Source organism: Lepisma saccharinum, chromosome 21 (genome assembly GCF_977018435.1).
Source record: "Lepisma saccharinum chromosome 21, izLepSacc3.1, whole genome shotgun sequence".
NCBI classification, from domain to species: Eukaryota; Metazoa; Arthropoda; class Insecta; order Zygentoma; family Lepismatidae; genus Lepisma; species Lepisma saccharinum.
In genome coordinates, this window is record NC_139249.1 from 19,654,511 (window position 1) to 19,678,473 (window position 23,963).

Consider the following 23,963-nt stretch of genomic DNA (forward strand, 5'->3'; position numbering starts at 1 on the left):
ATGTTCTGCAGGCAACAAAATGGTGCGCGTGTGGAAGTGTTTTGACAATGTCCAAAAAACACAATGAGTTTCTCTTTCGTTTTGCAGCAAACAATAGGACTGTGCCTGCAATAGTTTTTTTAAATAATTTTTTGTAATGATGGCCACTCTGTACATTAAATAGCTCTATATTTCTCTTATTTGTGGTTAGCACAGGTAAGTTGTAGGATTGTTCTATTTTGAAAATGAATAAATAATCTCTAAACACGTAGTACTGTTTGTGTTATTGCAAAATCTATAGAATAATTAAACAATCCTCTGCATATTATAAAGTTCATGTTATGGAAGTAATACATTTTGGATAAAAGAATGAATTTCAGGCTTTTCATTGTTCACACTATTAGAAATAAATGCCTATTATGTGCACGTTTCTTTGTGCTTATTACCTTATCTTCTTGCCTACTTATGTGGGGAAGTTTTTAATGCCTTCAAATCCAGGCTCTTAACGATTACAATATCATTAGTTCATCATCTAAAAAAAAAAAATATACATATATACCATTTTACGCATGCATAATGCATAATGTATAATAAATCGGAACGTTCCTTCATTTTGTGATGAAGTTATTTCAAGCACATTTCACAGTAGTGTCACCATTTTGAATGTAATATTGTTACCATATTCAGAAACTGCAGGATTTAAGCTTTACAACGATATATAACATGATAGGGTTCCGTAAACATGAAAAATCAATGCAAGTGTCACAAAATCATGGAATGACCATGTACGGTTTCATGTTGGCTGTCCGAATTATTCCGTGCACCGTTTTTGGGAGAAAATGTTTTTTTGGAAAAAGTGCACATTATACATGTGTAAATACGGTATTACCTTGTAACCAAGTAAAAAACTTACCCAAATTGCTTCGTAACTTTGAACAGAAACTCACAAGAGCTTGTGTAAAATGCACCAAATTTTCTTGCATTCTAGCCATGTTTTTGTTGAACTCTACCCGGAACTGCTGAGTAATATGTTCATTTGTACTCTCAACTGACCTGCAAACAAGAAATGATTGTTAGGAATGGACCAATATGAAATTCTTGCTGTCAATATATTACCGATACAACCAATAGATATTCTACCAATCTGATATAGAAGTACAAACGTTTCATGGAGAGACTGAATTAAGAGTGCAAGGAAAGGATTTCGCTCGAGCGCCAAATAGTTCACATGGACAATGCTAGATAGCGTACGGATTTGAGAGCTTCTTCACTCAAGCAAATAATGCTAGAACATGCCAAATGAGCGGTTTAAACTCAAAAGCCCAGTAGTATACATATAACCGTAATATGTCTGTGGTAGTGAACCCTCAAATATGGATCGTGAAGTGAAAGTCTCAATGAAATTTGAATTTAAGTAAACATAGTCATCATCCCAATCTTAGAATTTAGTTTATCTTACCAATACACGGTGATATGTGAAAATGAAATAGAGGATTGTGGGCTGAAACAGGGTGGCCACTCTAGGTCCAAGATGAAATTCAAGTATAATTCCTTGCTTTCAAGGCAAACTTTCTGAAGAATCAAAGATGCAAGCAGATGCTTTTAACCTTACATATATTACCCCACATGTGTGATTCCAATGTATCGAAAAATTATAATTCAATTAAACAGTATATATATACAGGGTGTAACATAAATACATGTCAATACGTGGGGAACATATTCCTCACATGGAGACGATGAAATAATGTTTTGATCATGGGTCCGGAAATGCATCATTGACGAGTTAGAGCGCATTTTCAAAAATGCTGCACACTGTGTATGAGGAGAAAGCGGTGTAGTGTGGAATCTCGAAAAAAGTGTCCGATGCCACATACCCCACATCTGAACTGGCGGGAAACATTGGCGTTGACCCCGGAAGAAATTGGGGGGAGGGGGGGGGTTTCGAGGAACACATCGTAGTCGGGAAACTCTTTATTGACATGTTACAGTTTGTATGCTACATACTACACAACACCACATACCAGAACACTGCACACCAGATCTGTAGGTAACAGACAAACAGGTTGACAAGAAATGCTCAAAATTTTGCCATGTGCACGGAGACATGCAGCAACTTGCCGTTGCATACACTCCCGGATATGCTCGTGAATCCCTGGAGAATTCCGTATCGCATCCGGCCAGAATATGGACATGAAGATTCTCAGCATCGTATACTGGTGTTGCATACACAAGAGCCGTTAAATGACCCCACAAATAAAAGTCTAGTGGGTTGATATCTAGAGAGGGTGATGGGGAGATAATAATTAACTTTTTATTTAATATTCAATAATTTTTGTTATTTGGATCTATTGTTAGTGATTGAAAGAATAAGTTACCTTAGGGATAACAGCGTAATAACGGAATGGGTCCACCCCTACCGATCCACCTACCACGGAAATGTCGATGCAGAAACCGATGAACATTCACACTGAAATGGGCAGGAGCTCCATCGTGCATGAAGTACATATGTGATCATGGGAGGAATATGTCCCCCAAATATTGACATATATTTATGTAACACCCTATATATATATATAATATTTTGAGTGCAGAGTTTACATTTGATATTCCACTTAATCAGACTCAAAATAGAGTATATCTACAAGCTCAAAGTCACAAATGTTACAGGATATAATAATCTACGAAAAATTGTTAATTGTTATAAGAATTGCAAACTCAAATTCAACTAATCAATTTCAAGATATCTAATCTTGCAATAATCTTATGTCTGGCAGATAGATTATTCTGCAACGTGCAAAATACATTAACAAAGTAAACGGATTGAGAGAATTCTGTTTTATTTTCCAAGCAGCTTTCTTTTCCTTCCACAATAAAAATAAAAGCTAAACTGTGATAAACTTGATCTGATTTAATAAAATTTGCATTTTCTCACGTCAACGGAGATAAAACCATGCATAATTCACGGAGCCAATAATTCAAGCATAATTCCCAGTGAGTAGACACCCTGTGAAACTACCAATGTGGATATTTTACATACATGTGTCTATGGTTATTGTCACATTAAAATATTAGATTTGTACACTTGAGGGTAGCACAATCGAGGGTGGGAGATTCGAACGAATACGAGGAAGTGAAAGTGGTCACATGCAAGACTCTTACTCTGATAGTTAACCCAGTTCCTTAATTTATATACATAACCAGCAGACTGCATCCATTTTACCTTAGAAAAATACAATACATATTAAGATATTTACAATAGCAAGAAGTATGATTTATATATTTGGACAATCTCATAGTTAATGTTTTGGAAGTTAGACGTTGTATATTCTTAAAAATTGAAATATTTGAACACATGGAAGCTTTCACTTTACTCTATAAAGTATATTCATGTTTGTTTTACATAGTTATATCTTGGAGATTTAGTCTGAAATTATTCTTTACATATTATTAAAAATTACACAGTTACGAATGTAACTCACGAAACATCTCGCCTCCAGGCTACACACATTTACTGAATTATCATTTCCACAAGATTAACAGGACAACAATTGGACCTTTGAAATTAGTCATGCAATTAACCATGGAAATATAAAATTTATCTACGCAATACTTTAATTGTGTATACCATGCCAAACTATGAATTTTATAAATTGGACAGTAAAAATAACAATGTTCTTCTTTCTTACATGATGTTCAATTAAAATGTTTCAGACCTAACATCTTTACATTATGGACATTACTTTTCTGTTGACATCACAGCAATAAGAAACATTTATACAAATACATATCAGACAATAGGCATTGTAGCTTTTCTGGTGACATGCTTTGAACAAGTGTTCTCGGATTACCAGCCTGGTTAAATCTGCATTAGCTTCCAACATTTCGAGTGCATACATTGCTTTCATCAGGGAATGTAAAAAAATAGAGACTGGTGTAAGGTTATACACACAACTATGATGGGGCGGCACTTGAATGCTGTCTTCCTATTGGTCAGCTTTGGATCCTGGTGTTCTTATTGGCTGGTGTCAAATTTTTACGGAGGAGTGGGTTCCAGGATTGACAGCTGGAGTCCCACGTGGACAAACCTGGAAAAATTCCAACCTTGGATCACCCACCCAGGGTATCAAAATCTGGCAGTCAGACACCCTATTGACTAGACAGTCATGGTTCCAGTCACATCTACATGGATACCCAATTTCACATCTTACGTTGGTTTTTAAGTTCTATGGCGACAGGTCTATGAACACAGAATAGGCAACATACCATTGCATTAATATTACCTTTTTCTCTCAAGCTTTTCATGTAATTTGCTGGTGTGATCTGATGTTGTGTCCGCAACAGCAAGAAGTTCACGTGCTTGCATCCCAAGCTCCTCTTCTGTTTTCATATGATGATTTAGGAGATGCTTCTGTTCATCTCTGTCCACGGTGGTCTTCTTCAGCACATTCTTAGTGCACTCCAAGGTAGACTTGGTATCACTCAAACACTGGACTGTTTTCTTCAGTTCAGCTTCAGTCTCATCTAGCTTCAAGTTAAGCTCTTGACACAGCTCCTGGAAAAAGGAGAAAAGAATAGAGTAAAATTTTCCCTTTTATCATCTTAACCCATTTTTCGCTAACATTGCAGATATACAACACATACAAAATAAAATTTTTAGTCATTAGGATGGTGACTCTTTTTTGTTATTAACATCAAGAAGTCCCATTCTTGATTATTTTTCTTCAAACAGGACAATAACTTTTCATGTGATGGTATTATTACACCACAACATGTAGCATTCTTTTCTATACTTCATGATTTCGATAATTTTTGTACCTGGCAACACTTCCATATTTGAAAACTAGATTCATGGTATTGTATTTGTTATATATCATACTAGAAACTACACTGCTTTCACCACTGTTTTCTATATTTGTTGGGAGTTATTGTGACATATTTAGAAGTGTACCATTTACGCAATGTCAGCATAAAAGGCTATAGAAAAATCATGTACATCGTTCTTGCTAGGAATCTATCCTACCACTTTTGTACTGCAAAAGTATGAATCCCAACCTGGGCATGGATTTTCTTTGTGGATCTTCATAAATTTAGTTATCTAATCACGAGGATGCAGATTTACAGGCAATAAAAACCTCTCAAATAGGCACCAAAAATTATGAAAATAGGCACTTAAAGACTATAAACTAAGAAAAGTCACTAAAATAGGCACCCTAAAATATAAAAAGACATTAAAATAGGCGATGAACATACACTTATTTAAATTTTCTTCTTACAGTGGATAGTTATACTGTATTAGCACTTCAGTTTATACATGAAAGTGCACTAAAGACTAACAAACTATTAGTACTATTTTGATCGAAATGTACATACATATGTGGGGAATCGTCAGTTAAAGTAATTCTCACAAAAATAACTTGTGCTAATGTTTTTGTTAATTTGAACAAATGCCCGAGTTGCGTGCACAATTTTTCACGAGTGATGAAAAACAATTTGCACCATTTTAACTGAAAAAAATATTTTAAACGATGTTTCAATTATAATTTCTTGAAGAAATGAACTTGTGTTACCCATTGTACTAATTGCACACGAATACAAAAATTGCTTCACAAATAATTGACAAGTTTGAATCAAATTCTCATTTGCAGGAAAGCTAGGGTAACACAACCTGGTTAATTAGGTGCATTTCACCTACATCACAAACTGCTGAATTGTGGCTTCAAGCAGCCACGATGGAACCCAGTTCCTGTAAACACGGAATTCAAGCAGGGAGGGAGATTAGAACCTTGTTAACAATGGTACATTGTGCAGTATTCAGTGTTTCAAACAGAAGCTCAAGGTTTTTCACATTTCCTTGCACACGATAAACAAAATTGTCCACAAAAATGGCTGATGTGCACATCCTGACATCACATGAAACCCACCGATATGAGCTCTATATCTGTGTATGCACACGATCTGTGTATTCACAAGAAATTTTAGAATAAATAACATCGTTTCATTTAGAGTCAGTGCTCGAAGTGAGGGGAATGCGTATAACACACCTCCGATGCCAGTGGTCTCGTGTTCGAATCCAGACTTGGACATGAGTGTTCTTTGTAGTGTTCTTCTCTACATCAATTTCATCATATCACTTATTCTCATCATTGCAATTGGCCAAAGGGACGATAAATAAAAATAAAATAAAATCAGTGGTAAAACAAACTTCTGCAGCAATTCATTTTTTTTAATTTATACACTTCTGGCCGCTTTGTGATTTGGCATTTGAAAAAGAAAGATGGGGTGGTTTGACATCCAAGTACGAGTCACCAACATGTTGTTCAGTTTGTTTATCCTGATTAAGCAACATTTGGTATTTGCAAAGATCTCGCATCCATTGGGACCCACAAATCTGGCAAATACCAGATTTCAGTCAGTTCAACATAAACAAAGACTTACATTCTTCAGTGTAGGTAGAGCCAAAGTTGCATAAAAAAAATCTGAAGTAACAAAAAATTTCAGAATAAGCACTTTAGGCATGATTAAGCAAAATAGTCGCTAACCCTCAAAATAGGCACTATAAAAATGAATTTTTGGACTAGAAACACCATGAAACGAACTTTAAACATTAAAACCCATGTTTTACTACAAAGGAATAAAAAAGGCAAATAGGCAAAAATCCGCACTCAACTCGGAAGTTGATTTAGAAAACCTAAAAAATGATCTATAGAATGGCCTTAAAATTATAAAAAATGACAAACGTCAAAAAATGACCAAAAAATTATTTTCGATCTTGAAATGAAAGTGATGTTTTCATAAATTACAAGAGAGTAGTTGAATAATTCGATAAAACCCATTATTTGGTGGTTTACTACTACTACTACCTCTGTTTTTACATAAAATAATACACCACAAAGTTTTTCTGTATGCCATTCAACTCCTTTCAGAGTGGGTCTGGCAGAATACAGTAGTCTTTCAGCAACTGAAAATACAGTTGTGTTTCTTGTACATCAGATTACGTTTTATGTTGAGACTAATTTTACTTTAAAACCACAGATTAAACTGATAACAGTGGCCAGCAAGAAAACCTCAGAGTAGGCTTCACTCTAAGTATATTAAGTTTGCTGGAGGCAAAATAAATATACCACAATTAATTATGTAATCCATTGCCAAATATTTAAATTAAAATTGTGCTTTTGCATGACAATATTATTGTTTGCTGGCGCACGTGCTAAAAAGACCATGTTAAGATATTTAGATATGTAAGATGCTATCTAATGCATGTAAAATTCATGAAACAACAGGAGAGGAGCAACAAAAATTGCAAAAAACACTGAAAAAGACCTAAAAGCCAAAAAAGGCTGGAAAATGCAAAAATGGAAAATAAAACATTTTTTTCCTAAAGGAAAACTGGCCCAAAATATCTCATATTATAGCACTGGACCCTTTATAAAAATAATGTTTGATTTTCGTACAATAAAATTTTCAAATATTAATTTCTCCAAATTCAGTTCCACTTACTTCCTTTTTCTCCATCTCTTCTTTTAGAGCTTTTATATTTGCAAGTTTTTCAGCAATTTCTTGGTGCTGACTCTCAATTTCTGTTATCATCTCGAGATAATTCTCATTGGCCAAATACACACCATTTCTTTCACGAGTAGCCAACAGATCACGGCGCAGCCTTTCTATCTCCTCCGTATATTCCTGCAACGAATGCACACAGTATGAGTTAGAAACGTAACAATAAATACAAAAGGCAGTTTATGGTAAAGTTATAATAAACCACTAAAACTAAAGCGAATGCTGTAACAGCCTTCAGAGGATAAATTCTAAAATTAAAGAATATACTTTTGTTAAACTATATCGCATTAATATTGTGACTACTCAATGGCTTGATTCTTAAGGCTTCACTGGAAATTTGGCCTACCATAGCCAAGTAATTTTAGAAAATTTCTCTAATTTTGATAACTAGCTTGAGATTCCCAATTCTGTAAAATTACATCTGCTTAGAATTCCTTGTGCAGCATTCAAATGGTTTCTCATGTGGCTTGCTTTCGCAAGTTATCTCTGTTGGAAAATAGGTTTATGCAGTCATGAAACTACTGCAAATATTTACACAACAGGAAACTCAAACTACACAAAGGTTCAAATGAATACTACAGAAGATAAGCAGATGTAATTTTTTTTCAGAATTTCGATCATCAGACCGGTTTCTCAAAAAGAGAATTTTTCGAAAATGGTTTGGTTGGTCGAAGGTCAAGTGTAATCTTAATGGTTTTATAGGATGGTTTGGAAGAAGGAAGAACAGTTAGAGCTTGGGGGGGGGGGGGAGGTTCCATGGTTCTAAATTTATTTTTTATTAACATGAAAGTAAATCGGGATCGCCCTTCCTCTATTTTTTATGTAGCATAAAACATTATGATATCCTCAACCTTGACGACAAAAATATATAAACCCGCTCCCTTCCCCCCATGCAAGAGGGTGTGTTTGGGTGGATAACCATCACTGGTCCTCTGAATTGACAAGAATTGTGCATTTCACCATGAGGTTGGTGTCACTTTCACATGGCTATCGTTGTTCTTTCCTTGTAACAGTGTGTCCACGAAAGAAGCAGTTACAAAAATAAATAATCATGGATCCTAAAGCGCCAGTGGTTGAAGTGAGGGGGGGGAGCTGTCCCCCAGCTTGAAACATTTTTGCAAAGCAACCCCCCCCCCCTTGCCCAGCTGTTTCATTGTCACCATGTCTAACTACACGAGCACCCTCCAGCTAACTCCAAGGATCGACCAAATATACTCCCCAAAGAAACAACTTCCACTTCAGGTGCTGGAAAGCGTAATCAAAAAAGAGAGCTCGAAAAATTCATTTTATGCACATGGTCGGAACCTGTGAATGCAGTTGTTTGGCATCCGAATCCCAGAGGAGAAGGCAGACTATGTATTGTGGCTGGCTGAAATGCAGTCAGTAAACTGAGTGCAACACTGGATTCAGAGAAAGGAGGCCAACAAGGGTGTGAGCAGGGGGGATAAGGCACTTGTTCCCCCTCTGAAATATCAGGAAAAACTTCACATAATTCAAATGGTATAATTGTAGCATGAAAACGTGGATGAGGGGTGCCATGAAAGACAGCAAATTAGGTGGTCTCTGTTTGTGGAAAGGAAGCAATTCAAATCCAGTTTCTATTTAAATAGTGGACTCCAAGTTTGAACTTGAGAACAACGCTAAGATATTTTCAACTCAATTGCAACTTTATGATTTGTAAACAATACAGTGCACTCTCTTTAATTCAAACTAGGATAATTCGAACAAAATCACATTCCCCTTGAAGACCCTATCTAAAACAATGTTAAAAATGACTACTTAATTCGAATTTTGAAGGTTAAATTTGGATAATTCGAAGTCAGGTTTCCAATAATTTAACATAAATCTTTCCAAGAAAGACCAAAGTGGTTGCTACATAAGAAATTCCAACAGATTACTCGTCCCCATTTTCTTCTTGAAAAAGTTGTTTTTATGGTTAACAGATGTGTGGACGGCAGATAAGAGAGGGCAGCGGGAATTCCCAGAGCTTTTGTTTGTAGGAATGTGACCTTCACCCTCTCAGAAACAAGTTGAGAGGGGAGCGGAAGGGGTCATTTGTTTGTGTGTTTTAGTCGAGTCACAATGTTGAAACGTGGTGCGTGGTGCGTACAGTAGCTTAACATTAGATAAGAAAGTTGAAGTGCTTAGAGAGGTAGAAAGAGGAATGAAATAGAATGAAAAACAATCACGTGATGCGAATATTCTAATAAGTGTACTGTTCCTGGATGGAGATATGGATAAAACATGGCAGTTGTAAGGTAAGGTGTACTGTTTGCGTATTAATGCAGCTTTATGTTTAATACAGTGTGTTATTTCATTGTTGTTTTTTTTTAAAATTATATTCTGGTTAATTCGATTTTTTTCGTAGCCCCTTGGAGTTCGAATTAAAAAGAGTTTACTGTATTAAAAAAGGTAAAATATGATTTTTTGTAATGACTGAAGGGCAAGGTATGAGATCTTAGTGCAGAAACAGGCAGAACATTTCAATTTAAAAGTAACTGCGTTGTTAAAGGAATGCAGCTTGGCTATACTAAATGTTTCTGTTTCTTGTGCGAATGGGGCAGCAGGGACAAGAATAACAACTACATCAAAAGTGACTAGGTGTGAATCACATACGCCTGAACAGAAAAATATTGTATACCCCTCACTATATTCACAATTCATATATGATTCTTCTTCTTTCACTTCATATCAAGTTTCAGCTTTTCAAAAACTTCGTTAAGACGATGGACAAAAAAATGGTGCTGGGCTTCATTTGAAAGAAAATTATCCCCGAATTAGGACGTTAAAATCAAGTTAAGAATTTTTGTGTGCTCCCAAATTAGATCTTTGATAAAAAATTTGAAGGTCTTTTAAGCCAAGTTTGAAACATCAGCATGGGATTAATTTAAAAGCGCTGTGTATAAACGTTTAAGGAAATCTTAAAGCTCCGAACTAAGATCCATAAAACTCCGATTGTGGTTGAACTGTTACAGTAATGCAACGATATGGGGCGTAATATGTCCTTCAAAATAAATTTCTTGGATCCTGACCTGGATTTCTTCCCCTACAATCTTTGTGCCGTCAGTGACAAACACGGGCAGTGTTTCCACCGAGAAACCTGTCATGGAAAGGAGCTACCAGGGACAGTGACGTGTAAAAATGCTTGCTGATTACTCTTGGATGCTAAAGAGGGATGTTCCAGATGCAAAACAGAAGGAAATTAACAACTCTCACATTTTAGTTAAGTTGTATAGTGTCATGTATGTAAAGACACACAGAAATATTTCACACTTAACCCGGGCGACACAAAAAACGTTCTATTAGGATCAGCTATTTTCCTTCCTGTGCCAAAAAAAAAGTTCAATTCTGTTCCCCATTGAATTAGCGGACCCCTTGCCGGACAAATGTGCTGGAAAAGTATGAGCTGGTATCGGCAGATGAATTCCAACTGATGCTGATACCACTATAGGTATCGGCTCATTAAAAGTTTTTTCAAAATATTAATATTTGTGGCTGGTTATTCTACTCCAATTATAAGCATCAATTTAGCAAAGTTTTGATTTAAAATATTCCAGAATTACATCAGAATATCGAAATATAGGTTATGTAATCAGAAAATTCAGTTTTTCGCGCAATATTGGTGCAAAATACACGGTAGCTTCTAATTTTGCATATTTTTCCAGGTTAGCATCTACGTGCAGAGTGAATAATCGGACAATAACACGAAGCGCGAGGAATTTAGAAATACCGATGCAATTCCATGCGGTGTGCCGGTCATTAACGTGCATTTGATTCACGCCCAAGAACATTTTTAGAGAAGAAATAAAAATCGCATTCAGAACAGATTGGAGTCGTTATAGTTTTACGCGCTCGCGTAACGACTTCCGTACAATGACACGAACACTTGTGCTTTGGCTAGCTGCCACTCTTGAAGAACGCAGTTTCTTTGAGAGAGGGAGAACGTGAACTATAAACACACCCGCCCGTGGAAGTGATTTCGACGATATAACCTTCTCATGCTTCGTCTCATTGGTTGGTTTATTTGCCGGTTGTTTCTTCCGTGAGGTTAACCGCGACGGGGTCACATAGTTAATTTATGGCCAGTGTAGTCAGTAAAATGAGTTTCCTGCGTATGATTGCCCAACGAGGCAGAAGTTACAGAGTGGTTGAAGCAGTGTCCCGCCTGAAGCACCCTGAACGTGAAGTAACGACCTACGATAGGCCGTCAAGAAATGGGCTATTGGCGGCGAACGAACCACGAGATATTTACGCAGCTGCAGGTCTGAAGTCGCTTCTCTCATTGGACAATAGGAATAAGGTGAATGAAGTATACATGCGAAAAATGGTGTGTATACTGATAACACAGAGGAATATAAAAAGAGGAGTAAAATCTCGAACGATATCTTGCATTGGCTAAAGAAGCTAAGAAAATGGAAATCATTTACATCAATATTAAGAGGAAGGCAAAATGCAGCGTGGTCCAAAAGTATGGAGACACCCGAATAAAAGTTGAATGACGTACTGTTTCGCAAAACTAACACTGTAGGTTTGTGATAGGGGTGGGGGGATATTTTGTAGGGCATATTACGATGACGGCCGCTATCTTGAATTCAAGTTCAAAATTTAAGATTTGGACAGATCAAAGTCGAATTGTTAGTGCTGGTAAGTTAATGGTGTGGTGTGGAAAACGTGATTGGTTAGTCCATTTTTCATCGACGGAACCTTAAATGCTGAGGGCCGCTTGGATTTGTTAAATGAACAGGTTCTTTTCATCCTTGCTTACGGAAGAAGGTTTTAAAAATTATTATTTTTCAACAGCACGAGCGCCACGATGCTATGGGAATGTTGTGAGAGTTTGTCCAAAGTGAATTATCAGATAAAAAGCGTCGCGTATTCTGTTTATTAACTTCCTTATGAACATAAAAATTGGTCTCGTCAATGTGAAGGACTTTTCATTCCAGTGGAAGCATCACACTGTAATTGTTGGAAACAACCAGTCACAAAATTCAACCCTTCGGGAATATCCCTGATTAAAATCATGTGCAATGGCATGCGAACTTCTCTTCCTAGACGTCAGTATGATCTCGATGTGTTACTGACGCATTAGAACCGTTTTAATGCCATTCTCAGACACCTCGAAAAGGAACAAATTGGTAGAAGAATTCATTCTGAGTAGATGATTTACGGAGAATGAAAGTTAGAAACGGGAGAGAAGCAGAAGAAAGTAAGCAATGACAACATTGTTCAGCTGGCCAAAACTGGCAGAGATGTGGCCCAGTATAAAGAAAAATAATTCGACAATAGGGATGGTAGACCGAGTCTCGAAATATATAGCACAAACAACATGCAGAGCGTGTCACCGCAGACTTTTCAATATGATGCCTCGGTACAAACTAGGAATGGGCAAATCCGGATTATCTGAAATATCTGGATATCAGTAGCGTAGCATGGGCATTTCGGGTGGGAACGCCAAGTCCGAAGGGTCGGCCCTTTTTTGCTTAATAATTTACTTATGGTATTAGTCGCCACAGGTATTGTTTATTTGCCTGAAGTCAGATGGGTTTTCAATAAAACATCATCTATGCATGCTTTAGCTAGAAAATGAGATGCCTCACTATGCCACATATGTTTTGAACTCTGGTGTTTTATACTTTTCGGTATAACGCAAGTCATTAGAAAACCTACCTGAATCACAAGCGCCTCTGAACAACAGTAGACGTCATTGTTGTGGGCGATCCAACTACTGATTGATTTGGTTTATTTTACTTCGCTTTTCTACCACTTTTGGTTGATCGCGAATATGAATATGAGTGATGATATTTATGAAGTGATGAAGGGACACTCATAAAGAACACCCGTGCTAACGCCGGGATTCGAACCAGGGACCTCTGTCGTCTTGGCGCGCTGTGCAAAACACAGGTGGGTGGATGATCCAACTATCGTACACTCTACTGACGTAACAGTGCCGAATAGTACTTCAGACCACTGTTTATTGCATCTTGGAATGGTGATAAACATTTTAAAATAATTTTGTCCACAGACCATTCGATGTTAAGAGTTTTCAAATGAATGCTAAACATTTCCATTGACACAATATTAAGTAGTTAGATACTAACGAAAAAAATAAATAATAAAAAGGCTAGTTTTGCGTGTTAAGTGGTAGAGCAGGCACAGGCTGAACTTCTACCACGAGGACTTCACCAACTTATTTGACAAAAACTGTGTTGATCTTTTAGTTTTTAATACACATCGCTGTTCGTGCGATAAATTATACAATGCACTGGCTATTAAGAAGTGGTATAATTGAGTTTTCGTAAAGTTACGTCAGTCAATATTGCGTATTGCAGCATCACATAGCACCAGTGGCACGGGCGCGAAGAACCGGGAAGGAATTCTACCGCTGTCGTCTGCTTCAGAAGGCACGAAGGGTCACATGAACCAATCACGTAGCCCTCTGCTCCATACGCTGGCATATGAGAGAGCATTTGCGCGCGTACTGTAGAGATCCAAGCCTGTCCAAGCTTTCCCTCCAGAAAGCCAGCAAGGAATATAGAGTTCTTAACGCCGAACCAGCGATGCCAACCCTAGCATAATGGTGCTAAACCTAGCATAATTTAACCGTCATTGGCACCTAGCACCCTGTGTTTGGCATAACAGCCAAATCTAGCATAATCAACAACCGCTCTGAGTCTGAGCGGTGGAAGTTTAATTCAAAGGAAAGAACTGTGAAGAAGTAAAAAAAAAAAAAGTACCTCCACATCTCTTTTTCACGAGTGGACATGTTTCCAACAAAATAGAATAAACCTGTCCAGATCCCACCACTCACCAATGTCTTTCATCTCTTCCGCATCTTCCTGTCGTAAAATCGTAGAAGAGGGTCAAGGTGGAGGAGGCCACCCTCTGGTTTGTCCTTTCTCAGCACCGACGGAAGGGATCAGCCATTCGGTGCCTTATTTTCCAGAGGAATATTTATGAGAGGAAATCTTAGAAAGTTGGATTCACAAATAAAGCTAATGTTCCGCCTTTCCTTGTCGGCGAATTTTGTGACAATGTTTCAAGTCGAATGTTAGCAAATCAATTTGTCTTCTGTTGGTGTTCGGTTCGGTCCACATCTTGCCATTTTGGAAACCGTTGTAGCTAATATTGTTTGTGTGTGTGTGATTTTAATTTTTCATGTGTATTTTTTTAGCATGAGTTTAAGTGTATCTGTGCTTCTTTTTTTTCTGATTCTTTTTATTTGTGTTTGTAAATTTATTTGGAAGAATTTCTAAACATGAGTACTAACACTCTTTGGTGTGCATCCCTGCCTGTAAACGAAACAATTTTGAACCAGTGTGAACAAGTCAAGATTTCGTGTACAGTGAGAGTGGCAGTTTCTTATTTGTTCTTTAATAATAATAATAATAATAATAATAATAGTAATAATAATATTAAATGTTCTAGCACCATTGAGTACCATTTTGGCATAATTTCACTGTTCAATCAGCACTTTTCGCAGCTGAGAGGTTGGCAACGCTGCGCCGAACCTGCCCGGCGTCCAGGCACGAAAGGCATAGAAAAAAGATGCCGGAACGAGTGTTGTTCGTGGAAGCGTTGCAAGCGGATCGCGAAAAATAGCTATTATAATGTCATGAAGGTCAAACATATATGAAATTAGTCAAGATTTACTTTATATTTACAGCATTTACGTATTTTTGAAATTTTAAATCGGGGAACGCCGGGCGTATGGGCGTACTATAACGCTACGCCACTGCTGGATATCCAAATGTGCATAATATCCAGACACTTTTATCGTTTATCCGTTTTACGGACTATCCGCATTTTCTTTGTCAGTCATGTTTGTATTTTGTACAAATTCTTCATCAAATCTGAAATGTATATGGGATAATTTGAAATCCGGATTTTGTGACCATCCCTATAGTCAGTCTGCTTTAGTCGAGGATATTGACGCAAGTGCGCATGCGCTATAGACGAGTCCAGTGACAAAATAAGGGTGATGGTTCCGTGAAAATCGTCTGCTGCTGAAGTAACATCGTTTAAAACATGCTAAGAAGTCTTCATTAACTTCTAAAAATACTTATTTACTTGTAATTTCGCATTTAGGCTGTTTGAGAGGTTCAACTACTCCATGGTTGCCAGGCCCAACTTTATCACCATAGTGGCTACTCTGGCTGTGTCCAAAAGGTACAAAGTACATACTTGAAGTACAGTCTTGACGGAAGTGACGTCACCTAGTGCAGTTCGAAAGCGCCAAACAAACGAGTGTACAAGACCAGAGGACGCAGCATACGAGCGGTGCACACTTGCGATCTGTGCTTGCTTTTCATTTGTTAAAAAAATGGACGTCTGAAGTCAATCAGCTGGTAGTTGTAGTTCTTCCATTGTGTGGAAATGTAAGTAAACAAGTTTTTAAAATACTATATAATTTTATTTATTGGTTTTATTCATATATGCGTGGTTTCTTTCTTCTATAGTGAGAAGGTGTTTAAAAGTGAGAAAACAATTTCTTTTCCCGCGATCGTAAACCATGTTGCGGAATGTGTGAAAATTAATTTGAAAGAGCAAATTTCTTTCATATTTCTATAATTAATAACGTGCTGTGTTATATAAACTGCACGCCGAGTCATGTGTGTGTTGTTCACGGAAAACAAGAGTGGCACATACAGTCGATGTTTGATAATTTTAGTTTCGAAGCAACTTTTGTCGCATTCCTCACTTGTGTTGGCGCTGCAGTCGAAGTGCAGTTCGAAAGCTTTTAGCTTCCAGGCTTCAAGACCGCACTGCGAGTATGCTCTCGAAGTATGCTCGCTTCAAGTATGGTCTTGCAGCTTTCGGACACAGCCTCTGTTTTCCGAAATATCACATTTTGTTTTGAATGCAACAAAATGCAATTGATATTAGCAACAGTGTACGGAACAAACTGTTTCATCCATAAACTATTCAATTATAGAAGTGTTTTTGAAACATGTTGTTTTAAACATGCCAACACGTTTGTCCAGGGTGCTAACAACCAGCAGGCTGTTGAATTCAACCTCCAAAATCGCGGAAAACAAAAGACATGTCTTTGTAAGTGAAAAGGGTGGACATAAAAACAATACATTCCTTGTGCGTACTGCATATTCATTAATTTGTCTTCGAATGTTAACGGCGTTCCTTTCTGAATAACACTCCTACTTGGGGGTGGTGATCTCAAAAGTAAAAGCCCATAAGACTCCATATTGAACTTTTGACTTGGGATAGTCTATAGCATTACGTCTCTATGAAGTATCAGTTTGATGTTATTCCTGACCACATAGGATGGCGTCACCAGTACATAAAGTGACAGCAAGTAATATAAACAATACGAGTTCGCTTCTCGCCGGGCAACAACCCGGCACTGGCAGATCGCGGGATGCGTTCGGATTCCTCTCCCAGCCAGACCCCATTAAACGCCCACATCCCAGGATGTACTTGATTATCAAGGCGAAAAGATCTTCCAGACGATTTCTCGCGAGGCACTAATTAGAATCCGGAACAGCGTGTAATCATGAACATCAAGCGTCGTGGCGGAAAGCAAAGCGCTACTTGTTATGAAAGTGCTTCGCTTAACCATTAGTTGTTCGAAAACCTGTATAATCAGAACGTCGTCGTTTCTCTGTTGGTGTTAGGAGAAAAAGAAGTTACAGGTACTTTTAAAGGAAACTAAATAATAATAATTGTTTACTAAAGAAGGAGTGTTTCGGTATCTTAGGTTGTTATCGCAACCAATCTTTGTCAATAAGAAAACAGTGTCCAGCAGTTTTTTCAAGACCCTGAAAAATATACTTTGTCCAAGACACTGGAGCAAGCGATCGAAAACAAGTCTCTGCGTAAGTAGTGAGACGAGACGGCTCCACCAATGAACATGTGAGAGGAACGGGATTGCGTGAAGGGGGAAAGCGACTGCAGTTACCAGATTTCGCAGCAGCGTGCACTGCTTCGCTCTGCCCGCTCGATCCCACCCCCTCCCCTTCCGCTATGCGCGGCCTTGCTCCAGAGATAAGCCGGCACAGTATACTGGTGGCCCTATCCCCCCCCATTCGCTTGAAAGCGAAGCGTTCCGTTTTTTAAATATTATTTTTCAAAATAGCCTCCTTTCACCCCTTGTAGCCATTCCGCTACTCTCTCAGTTTTAATTCTATGTTGACATTTTCTAAAAAACTTATTTTCAACACTAAAAATATTCGTTGACATAGGTATACACAGTTCTCTGACAAGTCAAAGTGTCTGTCAAGTGAAAAACTTCGCTCTATACTACTGTCGCCACAAAGATGCCATGACAAAGCCTTGAAAGGTTGCATATCTTTGAGAGTTCTTTTTCAAACATTTCTGCTCAATATTCATCAGGATTTATGCATGGAACATTAGGAAGACTCTAGCAATATTCATAATCGATTTGATTTGCTTTATTTTACTTCGCTTTTCTGCCACTTTTGTCTAATTGCGAAGATGGGGATGAGTGATGATACGATGAGTGGACACTCGCAAACATCCATGCCCAGGCCGGGATTCGAACTCGGGACCCCTGACGTCGTAGCGCGATGTGCTAACCACTCCGCCACGGAGGCAGGCAGCAATGTTCATAAGTGAAGAAAAAATGGAGGGGGTGTTGAAAATAACTTACAAATATAGGGCTACCAGTTGTCCCAGTTTTCAAGTTTAGTCCTTTTTTAAGTAGAAAAATAGTGCATGAGGAATGACAATGAACAAAAACAAACAGGATTAATAAAAAGTGACAAAAATACAAACAGTGAAATGTTGTTACTAACAGTGACGGTAATGTATAGCCAGGAGAAAGCATAATGAGTTAATTAGTACATAATAATAGTAAAGACAAAAATGACAAATTTACTCAGGGGGTCCCACTAGTTTTCATCCCGTTATGGCTAAGGTTGGGTTCGAAACTGGATTCCGATGTCAGTTGTCCGTTGGGTATGTCTGAATACAATATTGCCGTACAGTAATCTGCTTTTAAATTATCCTAACATTGCAAGAAGGAAAACGGGCTCACAATTTTGAGCGCAAAGTTAGGATGTGTCCGAAAGATCCAAAAAGCAGGCTTGAAATACGGTCTTGTCAGAAGTGACGTCACCTAGTGCAGTTTGAAAGCGCCAATTAAACGAGCAATCGAGTCCGCAGCATGCAGTAAGCGACAATGCACACTCATCCGCATGTTGTTCAAAATCATGGAAATTCAAAGTCAGCTAGGGACATGTTCTATTGTGTGAATATGTAAGAGTAAGAACTTTTTTAAAATGCCATGTGATTTCTGGGGTGAAAAATAAGTGTTTATAACGCTGGAAAAATCAATGTGTTCTGCTCGACCACAAGGAAAAAAACTTCCGTCAAAAGCGTTCGCGCATCTTCCCTGCCGTTATCGGTGCTCGGGGCAGTGTTGCCAGGTCAGACTTGAAAAAATCGGGAGATTGTTCCTTGGGAAACCAGAAGATCTGCTACAAAATCCGATGAGGGGGAAACAATGTATTTTTATCAGGCGGGTAAACGAGGCATATTACCCCGTAATAATGTTGCCCTCTCAGAAAACACTACTTGAGTTTGAAATTATCACGTTCCTACATCCCTATTATAATAATGGATGTAAATTACTGTGACAAATCAACTCCGTCTGAAATTATAGGTACTTTTATGTAAACATTCATTTTCCAGAAGAGGAAATATTAATGCAGTAATAGTAATAAAATAATAATGTCCCAGAACAATTGAGTATAGTTTGGCATAATTTCACAGTTCAAACAGCACTTTTCATGGCTGAGTGGAGTTCCACTCTACCTCTCCCCTTCATGCTCAAGTAAGATGAGCAGTACACGTGTTTTTGAGCAGGCCGTTGGAGGTTCCATAGCAATAGTTTATTAAGGAATTCTCCCCAGAAATCAATAGGTCTGGCAACACTGACGTGCGCCGGGCTGAAGGCTCCTTCCCCCACCCGCCAGCGCGATGAGGTTCTGCGCAGGTTTCTTTCCTTGTGGTTTCAATATAGTTTTATCTACTCATCATATTAGGAGCTTCAGTCGAAGTGTAATTCGAAAGATTTTCGCTTCAAGTATGGTCTTGAGGTTTTCAGGCACGGCTTTAGTATTATCTAAACGTCTGTAAGGTAAAGGTACCATATACCCTATGAAGAGTGATGTGATCAGCATCACGCCCGACTGATTTATCTCCCCAGGTACCCATTTATAAAGTCCGCGCGTTTATTATGTCCCCATCGGCAACCCTTTTATAAAACTTAACACTGACAACAATAGCAAACAATAGCCAAGCCGCTCCCGATAAGCGCGTGCACTCAGACGTTGTTGCCACATTTTCTTTACATTTCTTGTAGTTGCAAGGCGCCTCTCATTATTTTTGCTCCATAACCACGTGCGGGGTTGATTCTTTTTAACTAGTTGTGTTGTGTTACAGTGCTGTTTTGTTGCTTTGTTATAGTGTTGTGCTTTTAGTTTTTTCCTTAGACTTTGCATAATGCAAGTTATCACTCACGGCTGCTAGTGAAAATCCTAAGTATGAAGACAAAACTGCAGTATATTATTTCCTTCATGGAGAGCACAGGTGCCCACCCCCTCAAAGCCAATGGAGCATTCCCCCCAAAAATCATGTCATGCGTCCCCCCAGATTATATCATGTGCCCCCCCCCAAAAAAAAAACATCATTCGCTCCCCACAAAGTATTTAATTACGACAGCGTGTCTACCGAAAGCAACTTTTTCCTTAGCTTTACAGAACACTATACTTGATCTGCCCTTATTCCCTAAACAGGGGTGCCCATCACTCAAGACCACCCCTAAAATCGTTCATAAACCCCCGAAAATAGTTTGGATGAATGTGTAATAGATGATGTCTATTTGAAAGAAATACCATGTTACATTGTCCATATTTTTTGATTGTTCGATTTTCGAAAAAAGGTAAAGCTAGCACATTGATTGGTTAAATGTAGTAAATTAAAATATGTAAATATGCATATAAATAGTATTTTTGAGTGGGTTTATAAAACTCAATTTGAGTATTTAACACGTTTAATTCAGAATCCCGGTGTCAATTAAGGCCTAATATGTAAGAGTTGGATATTTCTCCCCCCCCCCCTTTGATAATACCCTTAAACACTTCCTTTTTAATCTTTATCTGTATTTATTTTCTCTTTCCATATTCTTTAATCTTGTTTCTCTTTCTTTTTTCCTTACAATTTCCTTCTGCTTGGCAACATCGCTATCCTACTCCAGTTTGTTGCTTCTACCTCAAAAGAAAACCGCCAGCTTGGGTGTTTCTTTTAACAAAGAGTACCGCTCCCTTTGTTAACCGCTGGGGATATAATGAACGCGCGGACTTTACGAGGGTGGGTGGGCCTCAGAGCAGCGCAGAAACAGGGAAATGACTGGAAAAATTCCTGATCGATCACCTGCTCCGGAATTCGAACCCGGCTCTTCCGCGTGGTAGTCAGATGCTCTAACAACTGAGCTACCGCGGCTAATTCTAATCTTCATAATTTATAAATAGGTTTTGCCAGCATCTGTAAATCGGGAATTTATTTTTCCTTTTCGATATTTCTAAGCAGTACCTAAAAAGTTAAAACCATGCATTGTGAAGTTTATTAACTTCTCACATAGAACTCCCCAACACGGACAACGACAGACGCCTTAACCTGCCTAGTTTTATAGCGCGCTGCGCTAATCGTTCAAGGAGGCAGACTTCCACCTGGGAAGAGAGGGGGGGGGGGGGCAAGTTGAAGGTTGCCTGTCTTGACACCCGGGAGCCGAGAAATAAGAGGGCTTGCAGTTCAACGTTTCACGGCTCGTTATCTCGACTGCATATTTCCCCCCCTCAAAGAATGTGGGTGAAAGAGGGGAGGAACTTTCGTGCGTGCTGTAAAATGAGCTTTACAGAAAGAAAAAAAAGGCTGGTGGTGACAAACAACGAGGAACCTTGTTTTCTTTCAGGTTGCTTTTAAAAATGGAAAACACAACGAACGAAAAACAAATGTAAACAGCTGGCAGACGAAAAGGAAACTGACAGAACATTAAGGAAGTGTCTGCTTTACTTGTTTGCATTTTGCAACGTTTGGTTAAGATCCTTCTTTTATTATTTTTAATTTGAACGTTTTTGCGTCGAACGGGATCTATTGCTTTATACACAGATCGACTAATCGGGACTGGACATAAAGTGCAATGTGCCACCTGGAATCTATTGCCAAAAGGGCATAACTTAAACTTTAGCACAAAGTTAGAAACTGAACTGAAATTGTTATACGTGATATTTTCGTGTTCGCGTTTGACCGTCAATATAAATAGTGGAGAGCACAGATGTGCACCTTTTACCCAGGAATTTCGACTGTAGTGCGACATGAAATCAAACGAAAGTTCTTACCAATAGGATGATACTATGAATACGAATCGTATAGGTAAACATATGGTTTTGGGATAGAGGGCATGTCTTTTTCGCTGAGCCGTATTAATAGGAAATTTAGTCGCGACAAATTTTGCACATTTTTAGCTGAGGGCAGATCACTTCACCCAGCAAATCTTTCGCAATGTATAACATTAAACAAAATAATTAATTTACATTTGATGTAATATAAAGACCAAAATAGAGAACACTTTACAAATTTGCATGTTTGTTAGTCCTAACGTATATGTATTTGTCCACTGCAGTGCAGAACTAAGCACCAATCAACTTCTGCACGATATGACGTCACTTCCGCCCGCGAAAGGTTAAACGTACAAGATCTTGCAGTCTACTTGAAATTTTGTACGGCTTGCTGAACTGGGAATGAGGAAATTTTGCGATCTTGGTGGTTGTTGAAAAATACGGGAGAAACAGAACGTCAATACGGAAGCCGGGAGAATAAGAGTTGGTCACCCTAATTAAAGTGGATATCCCTTTGATGTATTTAATAGTCAGTTGGCGTACATAATTATGACCTTGGATGGCCAAAAAAATCAATCTAGTAGGAATGGGGGACAGCTTATAAAGAGTCGTTAATCACCTCCACTACATTATAAACCAAATGAAAACACAAGGGAAATCCAAATTATACCAATGATTGCGAAATTAGGTGACTGGACAAAAATGTGCTGGTGATGCGCGCGAGAAAGGCAAAGAGAGTGGCAGAGTTAGCTATACTACCAACAAGATTTCTGAAATTTAGGAAAATATGCTAACTATAGGCTTCCCTGTGGCTTGACACTGTCTCCAAGCCAGGGTTTCAAATACGGTGGTGGATCTACAGCTCGTTCCCGCACACGATGAGGCAGCAGCGTTGCCTAGTCTGTCAACCCTGCCTTCAAAGTGAAATGACTATTGTAATCCAACAAATTTTAATATTGATAAGTTTGCTTGTATTTCACGTGTTACAAAGACGGGTACAAAATTAGATAAACGCTGCTGTATACCTAACCAATCTACATGTGAACAGGTAGGCCAGTGAAGGTTGCAATATCCTTGGGAAATCTGCCCACTACGGATTTATAAAAAATCCTCTGCACCAAAATCCAACAACATAGGCAGGCTCTTTCCTTCTAATAAGAAAGATAATCAGTTTTGACCTCAAAAAATGCTGATAACCCCCTTTGACATTTGTCTCTCATTCTCCAACTCACCCTTAGTGTGTGTGGCATACAGGTAAAATACCGCATACACACATTGTGTCGTGCCATGCCGACACAGGGGATCTGTTGGGAGGGCTCCACACATTCTCCAGTTGAACCATAGAAGATGTGTTCGTCACCACTTTCCAACTCCCCCCTCCTTAAGGGGGTGCACTCATGTGACCTTTGGTGAGAGGTTGGGAGCAAGGGTTTATCCAGAATTTTCTACCGCGGGTTGTAAGTATAAATATGGACGAAAACGGAAATACATCCGGCCTTTGTGAAAAATAAGGCCGTGTCCGAAAGGTGCAAGACCGTGCTTGAAGCGAGCATCCTCCGAGCATGGTCTTGGAGTGCGGTCTTCAAGTCGTGGACTGGAAGTGTTGTCTTTCGAATTGCACTTCGACTGCAGTGCCAAATACAATTAGTAGATAAAACTTAGTACTCGTTGTTTTCCCCACGTTTTAAACACTTGTTTTTCACCACAGAAATCACATAGCATTTTCAAATGTTCGTACACATATATTTCTACAAATTATAAGAACTTTAACCAACAACTTGAAGGCCCATAACGTACATTTAACCTGTGTTGCTGACTTTCTACCTCCGTGATTTTAAACAAATGAACAACGAGTGTGCAAATCACGTGACCTAGTCAGCTCCCGTCTGTACTGCAAGCTGTGCACTTGCGTACTTCTGTTCTTGGCGCTTTCGAACTGTACTAGGTGACGTCACTTCCGCTAAGACCATACTTCAAGTCCGTACTTTGTACCTTTCGGACAGACCCTATATCACTGGTTGGGAGAGTCCCAGAGCTGTTTTATGGAGG

The 23,963-nt window shown here is 38.5% G+C and overlaps 1 protein-coding gene across 1 annotated transcript in view; it reads right to left on the minus strand.

Moving 5' to 3' along the window:
- Positions 1-23,963, minus strand: part of Klp61F (Kinesin-like protein at 61F) — a 110,199-nt gene that overhangs the window by 23,554 nt on the left and 62,682 nt on the right. The window contains exons 8-10 of the mRNA XM_083142460.1: positions 7,480-7,662; positions 4,263-4,534; positions 893-1,032 (exon numbers count right to left, since the gene is read on the minus strand). Coding sequence (XP_082998586.1) covers positions 893-1,032; positions 4,263-4,534; positions 7,480-7,662 — 595 coding nt within the window. The remainder of the gene's footprint in view (positions 1-892; positions 1,033-4,262; positions 4,535-7,479; positions 7,663-23,963) is intronic.